At 42.2% G+C, this 22201-nt stretch overlaps 1 protein-coding gene and 1 pseudogene across 2 annotated transcripts; both read right to left on the reverse strand.

The window, feature by feature from the left end:
• Positions 1–691: 691 nt before the first annotated feature.
• Positions 692–14504, reverse strand: LOC147429289 (EID1-like F-box protein 2). 2 transcript variants are annotated; one of them, XM_086495424.1, is made up of 5 exons: positions 14009–14504; positions 13808–13899; positions 13067–13169; positions 12756–12826; positions 11812–11934 (listed from the first exon to the last, which is right to left on the reverse strand). In XM_086495424.1, the coding sequence occupies exons 1-5, from the start codon at positions 14387–14389 to the stop codon at positions 11817–11819; spliced, it is 765 nt and encodes a 254-aa protein (XP_086351550.1). In that variant the 5' UTR covers positions 14390–14504; the 3' UTR covers positions 11812–11816. The 2 variants fall into 2 exon arrangements, with proteins under 2 accessions (XP_086351549.1, XP_086351550.1); XM_086495423.1 differs by lacking the exons at positions 11812–11934; positions 13067–13169; positions 13808–13899; positions 14009–14504 and adding an exon at positions 692–2179 and having other exon boundaries at positions 12756–13056.
• LOC147429290 (EID1-like F-box protein 2 pseudogene) lies at positions 10119–11508 on the reverse strand (annotated as a pseudogene).
• Positions 14505–22201: the final 7697 nt, after the last annotated feature.

The raw sequence follows: 22201 nt of genomic DNA on the forward strand, positions 1-22201 counted from the left end.
TTGGTGTGTATCTCTTCTATCCTACTGGCATGCATATGTGGCACAAAACCATGTGTTAGCATGTGGAAAAGGCACTTAAGGGTGTGGGTACCCATGGGGGTCATTACTAGAGAGTGTGGACTGACCTAGAGTTAGTTAATGGACTCTTAAAAGTGGCCTGAGAAGTCACCCATGAGTTTGTAACTTGCATGGGCTGATTTGGAGCCTTTGTATGGTGTCATCAGTGATGCCAGATGAGATGTGTAAGTCAGCTCTATATAATGAACCCTTTGTACACACTTTCAGGTTAAATCAATCAATCTAGTTTTGCACCTACATTCTACTCTATCTCTATTATGTAATTAACTTCGTCATTGGCATGTTACATTGTTAACACCATGAATGCTAGTCTTCAAAATCCACCCTAACTCTACAACATGATGTGTATGTGTAACCATCTACAAGAGCGTGGACAAGTTTTTACATATGTATGATACGTCATTCCGGTTACATTGGCACCGGGTTGAACCCAAAACCGTGGGCTAAATAAATCCACCCTTCTTGAGAAATTGATGTTCTTCCAACAATCACTGACCACACTGACCAAGCTCTAAGCCAAACATAAAGGGGTGTGGTGCACAATCATACAAACTATCTTGTTCTCAGCCAATACACCAAACATGCAGTAGAACGGTAGACAATGCTCTTCACAAACGCCAAAAGAGATTGTTTCATAAACCACCGAATGCAGAGTCATAATATCATACATTAAATGTGTCATGCACGGTCAATTTCCCAAGGGAACTGAAGTACAAAAGGGCAGGTCTCTCAAGATAGTCGAAGAGCATGTTGTGCAAATGCCAAGAAGACCCCACATGCCATATACACAACACAAGGCTGCTTCTGTAGTTCAATACCCCCATCATTCCACAATATCATAAAAACATGCTGATAGAGAGAAGAAGAGGCAAGGCAACAACAATGAAGCAAACAAGCAGAAAACAAAAAAGATACTATGTAGTTAGTGTAGTATATGGAAAGAACACGAAAAAAACCAATAGCTTAGAAAAGGGCAGAATCGAGAAGCTTCTGCTTATCATCGCCAGATTCTTCTGATTCCGTGAGGTGTAGCAACGCGCATCTGCCTATCACATGGCCATTCAGGCAAACAGAATAGTCTATTGTTTCATTGTAAGCAGCCAACCTTGTACTTGCACTCTTGGGAGTCATCTGCGCACACTTCATGTTCCATACCCCTACTTTGCAATACGGACAGTACTCCCCCTCGCTTATGGGCACTCTCTTTATAATGAGAAGCTTCTTGGTTTCAGATTTGTCAAAGCTGCTGAATACTCCTCGGAACAAACCGACGTCCTCTGGAGTATTAGCATGTTCACATGGATCAGACACATACAGAATATCACTTCGACACTTTGGTATCAGAAAAAAACGACCTGATGTGCGCGAAAATCTGGTCTCGCGCACAGAATGACCGGCAACTGCCTGCATTGGGTGGTTGGAGGATAAAGCCGATTGTAAGCAGCGCGCACGAGATCGACAGAACTCGCGCCAAAGATGGCGATCTGAAATCGCCCTGGTCTTCTTGCATAAACATGACAACAAACAGATGGAAAAAGGGTTCCAATTGGCGTGTTTAGCAACTAATGAAAGCACACGTTCATCACACAGATCTGTGTAACAACCTTCCAAGCGAACCCTCTTCAAACCTCCAGACGCTTTACCATTGCTGCAGCCAATGCAATTATCTATCACAGGGGCCTCCATGTAGGTCTTCTTATTACCGCCATTGCAGTGATAAACAGCATTAGGGGCCTTATCCACTAAAAAATCTTGGAATATTTCTGCGATATTATGCTCCTCTCCTCTTTGCGCCAGACACGGCATAGGCACTACATCCTCCACCATTTTCATACAACACAAAGTTTGAATTCTTCTGGCTAGTGTATAAACTTCCAACCTTTTGATCTTGAGAAAAAAACTGCCAACTTTTGAAAAGCACCAACTTTTGGTGTACAATGTCATGTACACAAGGCAAGCCAAATGCAATAACCAAAGATGTTGAATTCTGATGCCAATCCTCAAAAGATATAAAATAAGGGTCGATTCTGACAGAATAAGGCCATGGCTGCTACAATTCACGGAAACTCCCACATATCAGTTCACACTAAAATATAGATACCTGCAACAACAAGAAAATATCCTTTAAGTGCTCTGCCTGGAAAGAACTCCACAGAAACACCAAGTCTACATGCACACTTTATACTATAGCAGATGGAGGCTCAATAAACAAGTCGATGATACACGCAGGCTCCGTACAAAAGCATAGATTCACTGCATAGACCTTAAAAGCAAGTTCTGAGTCATTTATGGCACATTCATCATGAATTACAACAAAGTATCTTAAGCCCACCAGTAATCCATCAGTAGATTTGTACCTAAAATAGTTAAACCTACAAAACATACTTCGCAAATATTCGTACATAGAAAAACCACAATTATACTCCTAAACGAAAGCATTTTGCACCATTAAACATTTTGCATCATATATCACGCTTCAAAAAACCCAAAAAGGATAATTTGTTATAGCAACATGAATCCACAAACGATTCATGAATCCTCAGAAACCCTAAACAAAGCAGTTTGCATCAAATCATGAGCAAAACCCCAAAAGAATGGTTTCTACTGTGGAAATGAAACCCTTTCTTTACAGGATCTTTTGCACTTACGCTTCTTCTGCACGTCCTTTCAGAAGTTCTGCATTGCCCCGAGAAGCTGCTACGCACACATTATTTCACTCACCATGCAGCTTGTTGGAGACCAACTTCAAATTATTCCTGCCCAAAAACTTCTCTTGTGAGGATGATGATTATGGTCATGTTCATACTGTTTCATGGATGCAGATTTGCGAATCACGGCATCATCAGAGATTAATACATTGAGAGCAAGATCCTTCAGATGCCTTCTTCATCCATTGCGGATGTTAGCCATATGGGAAAAGGGGTTGTTTTGGGCCAATACTCAGCAGAGTCTTGCACTTTTGCAAAAGAGAGACGCCAACCCGTACATGACCAGGAAAAATCATGAGGCTGAGGATTTCCGATAAGTCGGCATCTGGTTATGACTCTCCATGTAATTCTCTCATAATAGGTTATGTCGAGAACAAGATGTTCTAGGAGGCGATCATCTCATACGCAACAATGAGAAAAGATTTCCTTAGTGAACTTACTTTTATGGCGCTATTCATAGCTTGCACTCTCACTAAGGACCTAGAAATTGGTCTCCAGATCCATGCTCTCCATGTAATTCTCTCATAATAGGTTATGTCGAGCACAAGATGTTCGAGGAGGCGATCTTCTCATATGCAACAGTGAGAAAAGATGAGTCTCATTTCCTTCGTGAACTTACTTTTATGGAGACTTGGAAATTGGTCTCCAAATCGATGCTGACACCATAAAAAGAGGTTTGCTGGAAACAAACATTTTCATTGGATGCGCGTTACTTCACATGTATGCCAAAATTGGCTTGCTTGCACAGGTTTTTGTAAACCTTCCAGATCGTAATTCAGTGTCCTGGAACACACTTATTGCAGGTTATGTTGAACAAGGGCATGCTGAAAAAGCACTTCATTGCTTTGAACAAATGCGGATGTTGGGTGTAACTCCAAATGCAGTAACGTTTGTTTGTACAATAAAAGCATGTTGTTGTACATGCTGAAGTTGCCAGGCATGGGTTTGGACAAAATCTCTTTGCTGTGAACACCTTGATTGACGTGGCATACTTGTAAAAGCAAAAGAGGCGTTTGACAATCTTCCAAATAGAGAGACAGTCTCCTGGAATGAACTGATTGCAGGTTATGCTGAAGCCTTGTGTTTCATGAGGTAGCCTTGAGCTCTCTCAAGCAAATGAAAACAGAGGGTATTCTGTTAAACAGAGGCTTTGAAAGTATGTGCTGCCTCAGGATCCATGCATAAGTGTGAAGAAATTCATTGTGATGTTGGTAGCATCTTGGTCATGTGTATGCCTAGTGTAACTTCCTTTCAAAAATTGCTTCCAACTCGGGACACAATTTCCTGGAATGCTCTTACAGGAGGATATGCAGAACATGAATGTGGCCAGGCCTTACACCGTTATGTTTGCAGCCGTCTTGAAAGCTTCTGCAATAATAAGAGCCAAAGACAGGGGCCAAGCTAAAATTGCCAGGAAAGCGTGGAGCAAGAGTGTTATATTGGCAGTTCCTTGGTTGATATGTATGCCAAGTGTGGCTTTTTGTCAAAAGCCCAGGAGCTAGTTGACAAAATTTCTGCTGGCAGCACGGCTGTATGGAGTGCACTAATTGGTGGATATGTTGAGTATGGCAGGGCACTAGATTGTTTCCAGTAGATGCAAACGGAGGGCATTCTTAACAAACTTGGACACCCCAAGTCTAGATTTTGTTCGCGAGATTCACTTCAAATACTTCACACATAAAGAGTCGACACGGCCCGGTGTAGTTCCGTGCCAAGAGAGATTGGCCCCAAAGACTGGCGCCCCTTTCGGTATTTCTTTTTATATTAATCTTCGAGCAAAGTACGTCAACTCCCACAAGTGCTCGCTCTCAGACTCTGCATCCAGATGCTCTGAGAAGTGAGACCCTTGGGATTTATTTATTGATACAAGGGATGCTAAAAGCAAAGCCCCAAAACTCAAAAGCATAAGGCCCAAAAAGCAACTAGCGCTTCTAGCGGATTTTCGTACAGCTCTGTCAGCCCCGCAGTATCCCTGAAACCCAAAGGAATATCAGTGACTCTATTCAATCCAGGTAATCTGTGACAAAGGAGCGGACCTGACTCCCCTCTTGTGCAATCCCTCTGCACCAGATTCAACCCTACTGATCTGCGGCATCTCTCGGAGTAGACGTAGCTAAATCGAATACTTCAAGGTAAAGTTCCAAAATCTGAGGAGTATCTGCTAGGTCCTCATCCTCCATCCACTTCGCATTTAATGCCGGATAGTTCTTGAATTTAACTAAGAACTGCCAAATCACTTTACCTTTCACTTTTCTTTCCTTGTGTGCCAAAATCTGTTCAGGAAAGAGTATCTCCTCGCTCTCTTCCACTTCGGGTTGCTCATCAGGCTCCCCATCAACTAACACCTCACCTTTAAAAGGTTTCAACAGACTCACATCGAATGCATTGTGAATCTTCCAAGTATCGGGTAGCTTGAGTTGAAAGGAGACATCATTTATCTTTTCTTTAATCTGGAAAGGGCCATAATACCTCATGCTAAGCTTTGGAAAAAGCCGCTCCTTTCCCTTTTGTTTCCTTAGGCGTGCCTTCTCAAAATAAAAGAGCACACAATCATCTTGCTTTAATTTCAAGTCTCGTCGATGTCGATCTGCTGCCTTCTTATGTCGTACTTGAGACTTCTCTAAAGCCTCGCGGACCTTGGCAAAAGCAGTGTCCAAGCCTCTCGTGGATTAGTTGGCTTCAAAAATCTTGTCTTTAGTGCTGAGAAAGAGCGGAACCTTAATTATCTCAAATGGCGCCTTCCCCGTCGATGAGTGAACCGTGTTATTGTAGGCAAATTCCACCAAAGGCAAAAAAAATTCCCATTGAGTCTTCTGATCAGAGATGTAAGACTTCAATAAATCCAAAACATCTGAATTTGCGATCTCAGATTGCCTATCTGTCTGTAGGTGAGATGACGAGAACTACAACCGTGTGTCAATGTTCTCCCAAATAGCCCTCCAAAACAAACTCGTGAATCAGCCATCTCTATCGGAAACTATTGTCTCAGGCATGCCATGTAATCAAAATATTTGTGCATAAATTTCGGCAGAGTCTCCTTTGTAAAATGGCTCTGGTGTACTCAAAAAACAGACCAAAAAACAGCTCAAAAAACACTGTCTCTCTGACACTGTAAGCTGCGGGTAAACCTGTCTTGCACCTGTACTGTCTCTCACTGTCCTGTCACTGTTCTGTAAGCATAGACTGTGACAATGCCTCAACGGCAGTAAAGCAAAGATGCAATCCCAACTGTCTAACTCACAGTCATTACATCCTAGCTGCCTATCTAAGGGTGCTCGAGGGATCGCTCCAAGACCTGTATCACCGAAAGGATCTCAACATTCGAGAATCCCCCAGCTCAATAAAACCTCACTCGACCCTCAACAAAGGCTGCAGTAAATCTGACAGTACATAGACTTCTTGCTTGCGAAATCTGTCAATGACACTCCAAATGCCATCGTGCCCACTCTGTGTCTTCGGAAGATCAAAGATGAAATCTATTGCAATACTTTCTCAGGGGCGGGTTGGAATAGGTAAAGGCTGTAGTAATCCATGTGCCTTATGCCTGTCAAACTTGACCTTTTGGCATACTAAACAGCTACAGACAAAGTTGTCCACATCTTTCTTGAGTCTCGACCAAAAGAAATAACGCTCCACCTTCTTCAAGGTGGTGTCGATGCCGCGGTGACCCATAAATGGTGGACAGTGGCGCTCTGTCAAAACCCTTTCTCTCAAGGGATGTGTAACACATAACATTGTTTTCTTCATCAAGTAACCATCCCGTATGGAATATCCTGGCACTATCTCCCCATTCTGTATCCGAGTGAAAACATCGATAAAGTCCGGATGGGTGGCGTACTGGTCAACCATATCCTCGAAGCTTCTATGATGGATCGCGGAAATAGCCAAGCACTAATTTTTTCTGTCCCTGAACATAGACAATCTCAAAGTGAAACTGTGGCAAGATGTTAACCCACGGCATCTGCTTTTCCGAAAGCTGCTTCTGTGACAAGAAGTAGCGTAGACTCTGATGATCACTAAAGACCGTGAAATCGGCTCCGAGTAGATAATGTCACCACTGTGTAAGAGCATGGATCACTGCCAATAGCTCTTTCTCATAAATCTGTGCTACCAATTCTGACCTTAAAAACATTTTGCTTTCATTTTGTCGTAAGTGTGTGAAAAGCAGTCACCACGAGAAGGGACTCCTTTCCAAGTCAATAAGTGCAAAGTTGAAGCTATCTCTGCAAACTTCGGAATGAACCGCCGGTAGTACGAACACAAGCTGAAAAAGCTTATAACTTCATGAACATTCTTCAAGTCAAGCCAATCATCAATTTTGGCCAAGTCCATCTGTACTCCTACTGCTGAGACGATGTGTCCCAAGAAATGTATCTCCGGCAAGAAGAACTTACTCTCTTTGGCATTAATAACCAACCTGTGAGATCACGCAATGCATGAAAGACCTATAGCAGATGGTGTCGATGCTTTGCTTCTTCCTTGGAGAAAACTATAATATTATCAAATAAAGTGCCCACAAAAGATCGATGCCCTTGGAAAATCCTATCCATCATTCGGTTGAAAGTTGCTAGAGCATTGGTAAGTCCAAAAGGCATAAAAAAAAAATCGTATAAACCAAAGCTTGTCCGAAAGGCTGTCTTGTAGAAATCTCTCAGAGCAATTCTGATGCTAAAATCCGCTTTTCAAATCAATCCTGCTGAAACAAGAGGATCCCTGAAGTTTGTCAAGAATATCATCGATCCTTGGAATCGGGAACCTGTTCTTGATGGTGATTTTATCAAGAGCTCTCTAGTCAATGCACATCTCCAAGATCCGTCTTTCTTTAGTATCTAGGCCCGGCTAACACTGTAAGGTGGCTGGTTTGGTGATGTCGTTCCAAGAATCAGATCAATAATGTGGTCCTCAGGATGAGATGGAGATAACTCGCCTAGCAGGCCTTCTGAGAAAGAGTCAGCATGTGTGTACAAAAACATATTGGCAAGCATGAAAGCATAAGCAAGTGGAGATAATTCAAAGCATGATTGCTATTCAACAATGGAATGTCAACATAATGTTAAAAAAAGCTAGGTTGGCGACAGTTGATGAGCTCATTAATTGTCGTGTCATAATTTATGTGATATGACATGATGGGCAACCATTGTTTGGAATGTGTTACATTTCTCCACCTTCTAGTGCTCTCAACATCGAGTTGTTGATTTACAAAGTTGTGACAAAAGGACACCTGCGAATGATGTGCAAAACGGACTACATTGTTGAGCAAAAATGTAGCTCCTATTTGTGTCTGTATCAAGAGAGGCCTTCTGGCTAGTATTTCCTATCAAATTGAAGAAACATACACCATTTGGTGGGGTTCACCAAAAGGAGTTTTCTGGCCTCTAAAGGCCTTAGGTTGTCTAATTTTGGATGTTTGACAAGTGTCCCTCAAAGGAGCCTTAAAAGTCTTGAAGAGCATTGAAGAGAAAGCCTTTCACATGATCTTTCCCAACGCTACATTTAGTTTATTTTGAAAAGGGTGAAAAAAATGATTTGAAGTTTGAACATAATAAATTTTTAAAAACTTTTTTTTTAATCCACAAATCATTTTAAACTTAAGAGCAAGTCTTGCCAAAAGCATTTTTTCTTAACCAAAGAAATTAAGGGCACTTGAAAGTTTGCCGATTTTTAGGTCAAAATATTAAGGATTTGTCGGTTTTTACATTAAAACTTTTAAATATTTACAAGTTTTTGTCAAGGCCGTCTCCAAGTTTTTGCAAATCTAACCGGTTAAAAATACACTAAACCTCGGGTTTTTTCAAACACTGCTTAAGAAGTAAACTAAATTCCACAACTTTATATTAAGGACTAAATAAAAGGTTTCTTTCAAACACTACTCTCTCTCTCTCTCTCTCTCTCTCTCTCTGCTGGAGATCATTATGAGCTTTTACCTTTTTAAAATAGATTTTTAACTTTCATGACACCTCAATAATCACCTTTTTGCCTTTTGAAGGCCCCTGTGAAGACTTCACCTTGTTTGAACATAGAAAAAATGACACACAACTTTCCTTTAAAATTTGCTAGTTTTCTTAAAGACAAGCTTGGAATCTAACCAAGATTCTACAATTTTAGACAACACTCAAGCCAATTTTTTGTTGACATTGGCTTTTAACATTCATTTGTTACTTACATACATTTACCAAGTATGAAGATATGAGTCAAGTGTGAACCATACACAAAATGCCTTTTAGGAGCAAAGAGTGAGGCATACATTCAAAACTTCCTTATTTCTTTCTCTCATTGCATCGTTCTTTTCATGTGAATGGTTAAAATCTTCTCTAGGTTTTAGTTTGTGAATGGGTCTACCCATTCTTTTCAGAGCCGTATATAAGTACATGACCTGATTTCCCAATTGTTTCAAATGCTTTAGAATACCAATGTGGACTTTCACCTTGTTTTCATTCTCTTCGTGTTTGACTGCAATAATTAGTGCAATAACTTCTTTGAAGTGTGAGAGAATTTTGGGTGACGTGTTGGGAATTGTGGGCTTCGTCCTATGTTGATGTGTATCTCCTCTATCCTATTGGGTTGCACGTGTGACACAGAACCATGTGGAAAAAGTACTAAGAGTGTGGGTACTCATGGGGTCATTACTAGTGCGTGTGGACTCACCTAAAGTTAGTTAATGAACTCGTAAAGTGACTTGAAAGGCTACCCACGAGTTTGCAATTGGCATGGGCTGATTTTGGGCTGATTTGGGACCTCTGTATGCTGCCATCAACAATGCCAAATGAGATGCCTAAGCCAACTCTATGTAATAAGCAAATTGTACACACTTTCAGGTTAAATCAAGGGAAAATTACCAAAATACCTATGCAATTGGTGGAAATTCCAAAAATTATCTTGAATTTTGCCAAAATAAACAAAACACCCAAGAAACAACTTTTTTGCAACTCTTCATAAGAAGATCGGTTCTCCTAAATAGAAGATTTGAGCGTTCTTCAAATGAAATCATTCATCATTTTCGAGCACAAATGCATCTATTTGTGAGCTCATTGGTGAATAGTTTTGTCTAAGATGCTAAAATATAGATCTCCATCGTCATAAACATTAGACTTAAGTAAAAATTGGAGCAAATCCACCCAAAAATGACCAAGGGTATGATGCAAGGGTGTACTAGGAATTTTTGAAATTTGAGGGATATTTTGGGTATTTTGGTAATTTTCCCTTGAATCAATCAATCTAATTCTGCACCTACATTCTACTCTATCTCTATTGTGTAATAAACTTTTTCATTGGCATGTTGACACCATGAAGGCTAGTCTTAGCGATCCACAACATGATGTGTATATGTGACCATCTACAACAGCGGCAAGTTTTTACATATGTAGAAGGTATACGATGATACATCATTCTGGTTACACTGAAAGGAGCAAAATCATACAAACCATCTTGTTCTCAGCCAGTACGTCAACAGGCAATAAAACGGGAGACAATGCTCTTCGCAGACGGCAAAAGAGATTGTTTCATATACAGCAGAATGCAGAGTCATAATATCATACAATAAATGTGTGTGCAGTCAATTTCCCAAGGTGGTACTGCTAACTAAAGTACAAAAGGGCAGGGTCTCTCAAGATAGTCAAAGAGATGCTGTGCAAATGCCAAAAAAGACATGCTGATAGAGAGAAGAAGAGGCAAGGCAACAGCAATGAAGCAAACAAGCAGAAAACAAAAGAGATACTATGTAGTTAGTATGGTATATGAAAAGAGCAAGGAATAAAACACAAAAAACCAACAGCTCACAAAAGGGCAGAGTCGATAAGCAAACCAATAAAAAAAACTGTACTACTTATCCTCGTCAGAATCATTTGATTCCGAGAGGTGTAGCAAATCGCATCAGCCATTCGCATGGCCATTCAGGCAAACAGAATAGTCTCTGTTTTCATAGTAAGCAGCAAGCGTTGTACTTGCACTCTTGGGAATGATCTGCACACGCTTCATGTTCCATACCCCTGCTTTGCAATACGGACAGTCCTCATCCTCACTTATCGGCACTCTCTTTATAATGAGAACCTTCTTGGTATCAGATTTGTCAAGGCTTCTGAATACTCCTCGGAACAAACCAACTTCCTCTGGACTATTAACATGTTCACATGGATCAGACACATACAAAATATCTCTTCGGCACTTTGGTATCAGAAAAAAACGACCTGATGTGCGCAAAAATATGGTCTTACGCACAAATGACTGGCAACTGCCTGCATTGGGTAGTTGGAGGATAGCAGCCATCACAATAAAGGAAAAGCTTACCAAGCGCCCGCTATCCACCATCAATCTGCCTGTTTTTGGCGCCAACAACAAAGTCAGACACCATCCTCGGCGCACGAGATCGACAGAACTCGCGCCAAAGATGGCGATCTGAAATCACCCTGGTTTTCTTGCATAATCATGACAAGAAACAGATGGCAGTTGGCGTGTTTAACAACTAGTGAAAGCACACGATCATTGGCAGATCTGTGTAACAGCCTTCCAAGCGAACCCTCTCCAAACCTGCAGAAGCTTTACCATTGCTGCAGCCAATGCAATTATGTATCACAGGGGCGTCTGTGTAGGTCTTCTTATTACCGCCATTGCAGTGACAACCAGCACTAGGGGCATTGCCCGCTAAAACATCTTTATTTCTTTCTGCGATATTTTGCTCTGCTCCTCTTTGCACCAAACACGGCATAGGCATTACATCCTCCACCATTTTGATACAACACAAAGCTTGAATTCTGCTGGCTAACGATTCTTGTGTATAAACTTTCACCCTTTTGATGCAAAAGTTTTGCACTATTCTGATAAGGTCAGATCTTGAGAAAAAAACTGCCTGCAGTTTTATCAATGAAGCACCGACTTTTGGTGTACAATGTCATGTACACACGGCAAGCTAGAGTACCAAAGTGCTCAAACCTCCCATTGGCAGCAATGCCAAATGCAATAACCAAAGATGTTAAAATCTGGTGCCAATCCTCAAAAGGTATAAAATAAGGGTCCATTCTGACAGAAGAAATTCTGTTAGAGCCAAAACACCTCAGCTATCTTAACCTTTGCTATGCCATGGCTGCTACAACTTACAGAAACTCCGACGATGGCATAGATTAACACATATCGGTTTACACTAAAATATGGATACCTGCAACAAGAAGTAAATATCCTTAGTGCTCTGCCTGGAAAGAACTCCACAGAAACACCAAGTCTACATGCACAGATTTGCTCATACTTGTGAATTGACACTTTATGCTATAGCAGATGGAGGCTAAATAAACAAACCGATGACACATGCAGGCTCCATACAAAAGCATAGATTCAATAACTATAGCTCACTGCATAGACCTTAACAAGCAAGTTCTGAGTCATTTATGGCACAATCATGCATAGCTACCAGGAACGGGAAAACGGAACGGGAACGCGGAACAAAATGCCATTCCCTGTTACGGGTACTCACGTTTGAAACACGGAACGGGGATTCGGAACGGGAACTTGGAATGGGAACGGGGAACGGAGACCTAAAAACGGCCATTCCCTGTTACTATGCAATCATGATCAATTACAACAAAGTATCTTAAGCCCACCAGTAATCCATCAGTCCATTTGTACCTAAAAATAGTTTAACTTACAGAACATACTTCGCAAATGTTCGTAACATAGAAAAACGACAATCATACTCCTAAGGAAAAGCACTTTGCATCATATATTACGCTTCAAAAAACCAAAAAGATGATTTGTTATAGCAACATGAATTCACAAACGATTCTGCATCATGGAGTGCACCTCAACAAAGCAGTTTGCATCAATTCATGAGTAAAACCCCAAAATAAAAAACAGCAGCAATGCTAAACAAAAACATTCTTGAATTGACGATCGCAGGCATTTACGAGAAAACAAAAGCAGAAAACCTAAGCGAAGATAGCAGTACAAGAGCGAAAATGTGGCTAGAGGAGAATCGAGGGATACCTGCAGGGAAAGAGGCTAGTGGTGTGGCCGAGTAAAGAAAACTTCCACCCTTTTGATGCAAAAGTTTTGCACTATTGTGATAAGGTCAGATCTTGAGAAAAAAACTGCCTGCAGTTTTATCGATGAAGCGCCAACTTTTGGTGTACAATGTCATGTACACAAGGCAAGCTAGAGTACCAAAGTGCTCAAACCTCCCATTGGCAGCAATGCCAAATGCAATAACCAAAGATGTTAAATTCTGGTGCCAATCCTCAAGAGGTATAAAATAAGGGTCAATTCTGACAGAAGAAATTCTGTTAGAGCCAACACACCTCAACTATCTTAACCTTTGTTCCGCCATGGCTGCTAAAGTTCACGGAAACTCCGACGATGGCATAGATTAACACACATCGGTTTACAATAGAACATGGATACCTGCAACAACATGAAAATATCCTTTAAGTGCTCTGCCTGGAAAGAACTCCACAGAAACACCAAGTCTGCATCGACAGATTTGCTCATACTTGTGAATTGACACTTTAAACTATGGCAGATGGAGGCTAAATAAACAAATCGGTGACACATGCAGGCTTCGTACAAAAGCATAGATTCAATAGCTATAGCTTGGTGCATAGACCTTAACAAGCAAGTCTGAGTCATTTATGGCACAATCATGATTAATTACAACAAAGTATCTTAAGCCCACCAGTAATCCATCAGTACATTTGTACCTAAAAACAGTTAAACCTACAAAACATACTTCGCAAATGTTCGCAACATAGAAAAACCACAATTATACTCCTATCATATATTACGCTTCCAAACACCCAAAAAAGATGATTTGTTACAGCAACATGAATTCACAAGCGATTCTGCATCATGTAGTGCACCTGAGAAACCCTAAACAAAGCAGTTTGCATCAATTCATGAGGAAAACCCCAAAATAAAAAACTGCAGGAATGCTAAACAAAAATTGACGATCGCAGGCATTTATGAGAAAACAAAAACAGAAAACCTAAGCGAAGATAGCAGTTCAAGAGCGAAAATGTGGCGAGAGGAGAAGCGAGGGTTACCTGTAGGGAAAGCGGCAGGTGGTGTGGCCAAGTAAAGAAAACCACAAGGTCACCCTTTTGAGGCAGCCTAGCTCGCAGTCGCAGAGACGTCTCTGGACGCTTGTGCCTCAGCTTAGCCTTTAGCTGGTTCACAAACCAGATCAGCCAGTTGAAGAGAGGGGGAAAAGGAGAAAATCCGCTTGGTGGCCGAGTGAAGAAAACCATAACATCACCCTTTTGAAGCAGCCTAGCTCGCAGTCGCAGAGCCGGACGCTTCATGAAAATATCTTTCGAGCAGTGTTCGGGAAAGGTGTACCTTAGCTTCCCCTTTAGCTGGTTCACAAACCAGATCAGCCGGTTGAAGAGAGGGGGAAAAGGAGAAAATCCGCTTGGTGGCCGAGTGAAGAAAACCATAACATCACCCTTTTGAAGCAGCCTAGCTCGCAGTCGCAGAGACGGACGCTTCATGAAAATATCTTTCGAGCAGTGTTCGGGAAAGGTGTACCTTAGCTTCCCCTTTAGCTGGTTCACAAACCAGATCAGCCGGTTGAAGAGAGGGGGAAAAGGAGAAAATCCGCTAGGTGGCCGAGTGAAGAAAACCATAACATCACCCTTTTGAAGCAGCCTAGCTCGCAGTCGCAGAGACGTACGCTTCACGAAAATATCTTTCGAGCAGTGTTCGGGAAAGGTGTACCTTAGCTTCCCCTTTAGCGGGTTCACAAACTATCTAAACTATCTAATCTAACATAATATGGCGGAAGGGGGAGCCCTTTACACTTGTCAAAATTATCTAATGTAAACTAATAAACTAACATAATATGGCGAAAGGGAGAGCCCTTTACACTTGTCAAAATCTGCGACATGAAAGCTAAATTTCAAAACTGAGAGAAGCCCCTGTGCACACGATAAAGAGAGAGAGAGAAAGAGAGAGAGAGAGACCGCCAAAGGCGACCGGCCGTACAAGTCTATCTTAAAGGAAATGTTATATGTTTTTGAAATTGATTTTTTTCGACCACTGCTTTCGAGCCTCATAAGATCCTTTCGTGTCGCCTTCTACACCAGCTAACATTTGATCGTGGTCGTCCACATGTACGCCCTCCCCCGTTTCACAAAGGTTTACGTCGTGAAACAAGGTGTGGGGCCTTAGGAGCATATTTTTTTCACAAGGACTTAAGAGCTGAGTCGCACCATGGGTTAGTAGGGATAGTATTTACTAAAATAAAGGTGATCCATGTTTCTCTTATGAATGTCTGAGCAAATTCTTAGCTCTACTATCACTTTAAAAATTTTGGCTTGCCCAAAGGGGTGAGGCCTTAGTGATGCCTTCCCTTTTTGCTAATGAAAAAGGGAAGGTAAAAATGAATAATTTTTGGATTGGTGGTAGAAACAAAAGGCACTCATTGCAAAGCCAAGGAAGTCTATTCAAATACTTTTTTTTCAAAAATGCTTTGAAAAGAGAGAAGACAACACGTGTGAGTTGATGTTACAATGGAGAGTACCCCCCCGCCCCTCCCCCCTTTCTCTCTCTTGGGATAGTTTCCTACGACGTTAAAATACTCTCCTTCTCGTGTGTGTGTGTGTGTGTGTGTGTGTGTGTGTGTGTGTGTGTGTGTGTGTGTGTGCATGCACGCTAATAAAAAGAGGAAAATGGTATAACCTTTCTATCACCCAAGTGTGGTAGATTGGTTACGTCATTTCCCTCTTGAATAACAGATCTTGAGTTTAACTCTCCTCGTCGGATAGATCTTTAAGGTCTCTTGGGCTACTTTCCTATGACATTAAAATACTCTTCTTCTCGGGTGTGTGTAGACCAAGCTTGTTGAAAGAGTTTGGATGACAGACCATGAGAGTGAAGGACTGTATAGATCTGCTGACGACAGTGAGGTCAACCTTTATAGAGGTGCTCAGAGCCATACCTAGAAGAGTTGACATATTACAAGCTCTTATATGTCTATGCATACAAAATGTCAGGACAATGGTAGGACCGGGTAGCAGGCCAAGGGCCAGGGACTGAAGGCTTGGTACAGCTAGGAGCCGAGGGCCAGGCATGTGTTAAGGGGACCTACTTGCAAGGGCCAAGGGCTATAAGTAGGGAGGTTGGGAGGAGAACCACATGCCAATCTACCCTTTGCCCTTTCACTGGTATCAGAGCTCAGGGGAGGTGAGAGCTATGAAGGAAGGGGAAGGACTCTCTCTATTTTTGGCCTCTCTCTCTCTCTCTCTCTCTCTCTCTCTCTCTCTCTCTCTCCCGCTTGTCAGGCTTGGAGCAGCACGGGCATGGCCTCTTGGAACAAGCAAGGAGGGTTCGACAGAGCAGAGAAGCCCGTGGGAAGCATGGATTCCCTTGGAGGGAACCTTGGGGTCGAGAGCTGTGGGAGCAGCCGCTTGCGGGGGGGAAGACCGTCTGCATGAACCGCCCCTTGCATGCTCAAGAAGAGCAGTGGCGATGAGCACCAAATGGAGAAAGTTGGAGCTTAACGGGTGCGCACAAAGATGCTGAGGGGAAATCATTTCATGCTCGTGCTCAACCGGGCAGCGTACACGGCGCTATGAGCGACGGCCCCTTCTCTCTGCCTCTGCGTGGCGCATGCAATTCCCCATGCCTATGATGAGTTCATACTCACAAGGTCACTTAAGTGACCCTAGGGTTTATTGGCCAAGAGGCAGTTCCCATGGAGGTTTTTAGAGTTTTTTTTTTTGAAGACAACAAGGGCCTCGACAACCCCATGCAACAACGTGTACTAATGTCGGTGGCTGGTGCAGATCGAGGAAAAGCATAGAGATGGGTTGTGGTTCAAGCAAGACACATGCAAGAGGAAATATGGACTTCATCACCCCCATACAAGGCGATTCACGGTTTATGATGAGGAGTTTCGGCACCGACATCTACTCCAAGCATGTATGCCATCATGGGACAATAGCCAAGGCATGAACCTCAATAAAGAATCTCGGCAAAAGAACATTCTGGCAAAGTTTTTGAGGTCATTTAGGCGGCTCCAACCACTCTACGTGGACTTCTAAGAGTCCGTAAGCAAGTCAACTTTAACGTTTTCAAGTCTAACTTCATTGAATCTTGCATATTTCTCTACATTATAACCACGGCAAGCATAATTACTTTTTCTTGGGAGATATTGTCCTCAACATAGGCAATTTGAGCATGCTCGGGTCTTCTGTTATGGATGCCCAATTCCCAATTTTGGCTTGGAATTTTTTGGCCCTAGGCAATGTTGGCTCCTCTAGTGTAGCCAAGGCCTGTGGCATGCTAGTTGCAAACCTGCATCAAGCACGGCTTGAGTACACACAGTCTTGACTAGCAGCATGGGTAGAGCACGCTCATCAAAGGTTACATTTTGCTTCAAAGGCAAGGCCAAGGGCCAGTTTTTTAGTATCTCAAGGTGACCTCTTACTGGACTTGTTGAAGGCAGCAAGTTGCTCGGCATAGCCGACTCCTTATCACTGTTTTTTACAAGCTGACAGAGGATGCTTACCACACAATACTGGTTAATTTCAATTGCAATTGATCGCCACGGTCGATTCTTTTTGTCATGATATCTGCAGCAGCAGCCACATCTGTTGGCTCTCAGTCCCAACATATTTATGTGAAGCAAGACTTCAATTTAAGAATCTTGCATTGATTTTTTTTTTTTCCTGTTTGGGGTATGCTATGAGCACTTGCCCTTGGGGATTTCTCCATATGCCTGCAGGATATTTTAGGGCATGTATATGATATATATGCCAACTTTTTCTCACGCGACGGAGATGGTTATGATCTACATTTGAGCGAGCTTTTCCTTCGACATCTCCAAGACATCTGGTTACAGCAGGATGACTAGGTTAGACCATTTTTTCTTATTGTTTATTTTTCCCTGTTTATACATTTACATTGGAAGCTACTGCTTCTGTGCAAAGCAAAGTGCTTTGACAATTTTATATGAAGCAAGGCTTCGGGGAACTGGCAAAATAGGGAATATCACCTCACAGAATCCCTACCACTCTAAATTGTGCAAGGCACTTATGGTTTTGGTTCTCACGGTTGAGGCCATCACTCTCTGCAAGGGCTTACAATTCTGCATGCAAGGCATGCTAGTGAGGTGGATTCAATTCTACCGCTTCATGCATTACGCTTCCGCTATCACACTCGCAACTCTGTCAAGGACAGACTAAGTGATAGATTGTTTAATATGATTGTTGGTCGCGATCAACACACAACAACACTAAAAGGAACCTAAATCTAGGACTTATTTTACGGGCAAAGTGCCAATGCTAAGTTATCCTCATACAATCACGACCCCTGCATGGTAGGTGGGTCGGAATGAGTTTTCTATTTTTCTGTTACCTCTCTCGATGAGAGAGTCATACCGAAAAACTGTCGAATGCTTATACGATAAGCTGCAATTTAGGCATAAGATGCGTAAGAGCACACAGATTGGGTACACACTCTAAAAACTTAAGGAAAGTTCCTCAGTCCAGCATGCTCTTGTTCTCTCTCTCTCTCTCTTTAAGGGAGTAATGAAAATCTTCTAAGAAGATTTTGCTACATGTTTTTGCTTATGAGTCAGTTTGAGCCAAGGTGCTCTAATGATCAGCTAGAACTAGGCCAAGATGCCATTCACATTAGTCTTCATCGGTTCATCGATTGAACACTAATTGCCATAAGGGTTATGAACCACACACAGGCTGGCTAAGAAACATTGTCAGATCTCAGGTAAGACCCAACTATTGGCATTCCTTGTGTGATTGTTCTTAAGATCAAACAGATCTACCCAGTGGAGTACACAACGATGTTAATGGACAAGCAAGAGTCTTGTCATTACGGATTCTTGTCATTACGGATGCTTAGGGTGTCATTTTTGCACGACATGTTTTCAGTGCGACACTCGAGTTGAGATTTTGATAACCATAAACTCAACTCAACTGATCTCTACCACGAATTTTAGATGCAACAAACCGTTGCGACAGCATGGCTGTCCATAAGAGCTAAGCATCTCACTTGTGTGGATCTCCTGCTCTCTCTATAGCACCACCAGAGTCTATGGAAGCACAATTTTGGGGTAAGACCCAGCGGGTGATTACTCAATCACTCCATCGGCATTCAGGATCACATTTTGATCTATCCCAGTTGCACTTTCAAGGAAAGACGTTCGCAATCTACCATGGGGTAGTGAACAAATTCAACTTTTCAAGTTGATTCCAATCATTTTTATATTCGGTCGACTATGTTGGTTATCGTTACCTGCTAGTTGAGCAGTTTCTCCAAAGGGTCTTACCAAGGAGTTTGACTACGTAGATTCTACCCAACGGGTTTGGATTGCGAAGGCAACACCCAGGGTTTCCAGTGCAATGTTGCTTGGTTTTTCCACAGGTGGGAGACGTGCTCCTGTGCATTTGAATACGGGTAACTGAACTTTCAGTTCAATCCCTAGGGCCATGCCAAGGGCATGTCGGAACAAGTATTTTGGGTCGTAGTGTCCAATGTACATTATGTTGTTATGAATCCACTTGTCGGATTCGATTTGGCACATGTTGTCACATGGGATACAACATGGTCTAGGGACTCCAGGAGTTCGGTTTAGCCAGTGCAGAGCAAGGCTAATGAGGGTCCCTCTCACTCCCGCTGTAAAGTGTTTGCAATTACCTCCACACACAAGTGCATCTTGTACTTGAAGGATGTTCTTTTTTAAACATCCTTACATGAGACAAATTCCACATGTGGAGAATATGAGTCTCTGAACTGACATTGGCGCCATTATTTCAAATATGTGTCATGACAAAGTCCCTAGGTGCTGGTCAAATCTATTTTATAGACCATTTTCAGCACGACTATCAGGAGCAATTTCGGTGGCCAAAACTTGTCGGATACTTAGAATGACTTGTTCAGGTACAAGTACTGCTAAACACCATTACAGATGGTTGTTTATACATATAGCAAGGCTTTAAGTTGTTAATGAAAAAGTTTCATTGTTTGTCCCTAGAAGTAATTAATGTTTCACCTTCTATTATGGTTCAAACGGTTTAGCAAGGCTTGCAAATGATTGCAACAAAAAGAATTTAGTTTCTTTTCGGAACTATTTAGATTCCTCTTTACTATGTGCTACGCACATCACATTCGCCATAAGTATTGGCAAGGATGATCATGGATATACAGGTTCGGATCTGTTTTTTACTAAATGCATACACACTAGGTGTTATGGGCCCTAGTGTTTAGCAAAGGCTGATTTCGAGCGGCATGTATATTTCTAACATTAGTTGCTTATGAAGCATTTTACACTCTAGGTGCAGTATCTCTATGAGATTACTTTTAGTTCTACCAATCACCAATAGAGGTCATGGCTCAGTTTGGGTGCTTGTGGAATGTTGTACGATATTGTGACCCCCGTTTACCAGTCTTCTAGGAAGACTGTCTATAAACCATGGGGGAAACACACCTCAGTACTGTCAGTTATCCAAGGGGATAGGAAGATTACAAAGTGTAATCTTGGGCTAAAGGATATGCAAAGTGGGTACATTAGCACCAAGCACTCCAATTAATAAGCATTTATTGCTCTTCTTGGAGTTTACTTGCTATCAGTTAACGCATGTTTGCGACTAGGTTTAGTCTCTTTATGTATAAGTCGGGTTCTCAACCTTGAACACTCGTTAGGGTGGGGTTGTTTACTGATGATGAAATGGGGGAACAAGTCAAGGACTTAAACTTGGCTGATGAGTTATGTCAGCAAGTTACTTTCCTGGAAAGTGACAAGAGGTACTCTTTTTGGTACATCTTAGTTGTGATAAACTCGTTTACCATGCTCATGAGCGTTCTAAATGGAGTCTACACACTATGTTTGGATAGGAACCGGTACCATCAGATGGTTGCAAATGGACAACAATGTAGAAAATCAAGATGCTACTCTTGGTTTCATGGAACCTCCTACTGAACCGTGTTCCGCTCAAATGAATTGTTGGATCCATGAGGGATGTCACAGTGGAAAACATTAGTGTTCTTATGAAGATACCATCACTTGTGTTTTCGCGGACGAAAACGCTTCTCCAAGGGGGGAGTAATGTCAGGACAATGGTAGGACCGGGCAGCAGGCCAAGGGCTAGGGACTGAAGGGCTCAGTACGGCTAGGAACCGAGGGCCAGGCATGCGTTAAGGGGACCTACTTGCAAGGGCCAAGGGCTATAAGTAGGGAGGTTGGGAGGAGAACCACATGTTTCACGGAATCGACTATCAATGGAAGTCTATAGTTGTTGACAAGTATGGACGAGAATACAGAGCTGTAGAAAGCACAAATCCATGGACTGCATTAGCCGTAGGTGGATATTTGGTCAATGAAAGACCACAAATATCTCCACTAAACATGAGAATTTGAGAGTTCCAAAAAGGGAGCCACCTGGATTCCCTTCTAGAGCGATAACGAGAGATGAAATGATCACAGAGATGGCAGACTTGTCTTCTCAAGGACAAATCTCCAACAGAATGACTAATCCCTTCGAAGAAGAACCTAGGCATAGTAGAAGGCCTGAAGCGAGAGCATAATTGGGAGAGTCTATGGTTAGACTTGTAGACAATCGGCAAGTTAGACCATCCTAGATCCAGAAATGGGTAAACAGGAAATACGTCGGAGATAAAGATCCGAGAGATCACGTAGCGGCTTTCAGAAGAGTAATTAGAGCCGAGGAAGTTTTGGATTTTGTAGCACAGTTTGCGAGATTTGGACTAACTCTAGAAGATGACGTGGCTTCATGGTTCGACTCAGTGGAAAGATGTGATTTTGAGACTCTAGACAAGCTGTTTGAGGAATTCATTGAAGAATTCTCGTAGAAAGGCATAGCTCACAATATAGCCTCGCAAATTTACAAATTCAAACAAAAAGAGGGTGAATCAGTACACAAAGCGGCATTACAGCTCAAGAGATATGTCAAGTTCTATCCAAGAGCGAAACTTCCTACGCAAGCACGGTTAATGTTGATCTTTATCCAGGGAATGAGACATGTGGGTCTTCAAAAGGATCTGCATATGATAACGAGCTTGACGCTAAACAAAGACACATCCTCTCAACACAATGATTCACAGATGAGTGAGTCCATTGAGAAACCAGCGGCACATATCGATCAAGAAAAGTTTATCGACGAAATGGTCAAGAGGTTGACTCCTCTTGTAAATTCTGATCTGAGGGAGCTTAAGTGGTGTGAAATTGAGAGAAAAATGGACAAACCATACAAGAGAAGATTGTTACTATGGCATGGAATATGCTAGGGAGAGGTATGTACAACCTATTCCAGTAGCACCTACTCCACCCAGACACGTTACGAGGAATGCACCAGGTCTAGTAGGAGTTTCAACACCAGAGCCTGTCTTAGGAGAACAACCTCTGCTGCCAGGTGTTAGAATGCCTGTAGACATGAGATACATGTCGATGATGGAAGCAT

Source organism: Adiantum capillus-veneris, chromosome 22, assembly GCF_014529385.1.
Source record: "Adiantum capillus-veneris isolate H3 chromosome 22, ASM1452938v2, whole genome shotgun sequence".
Taxonomy (NCBI): Eukaryota; Viridiplantae; Streptophyta; class Polypodiopsida; order Polypodiales; family Pteridaceae; genus Adiantum; species Adiantum capillus-veneris.

Coding starts and splice junctions, on each gene's coding strand:
- LOC147429289 (XM_086495423.1), bottom strand. CDS start 2,022: ATGACATTGTACACCAAAAGTTGGTGCTTTTCAAAAGTTGGCAGTTTT.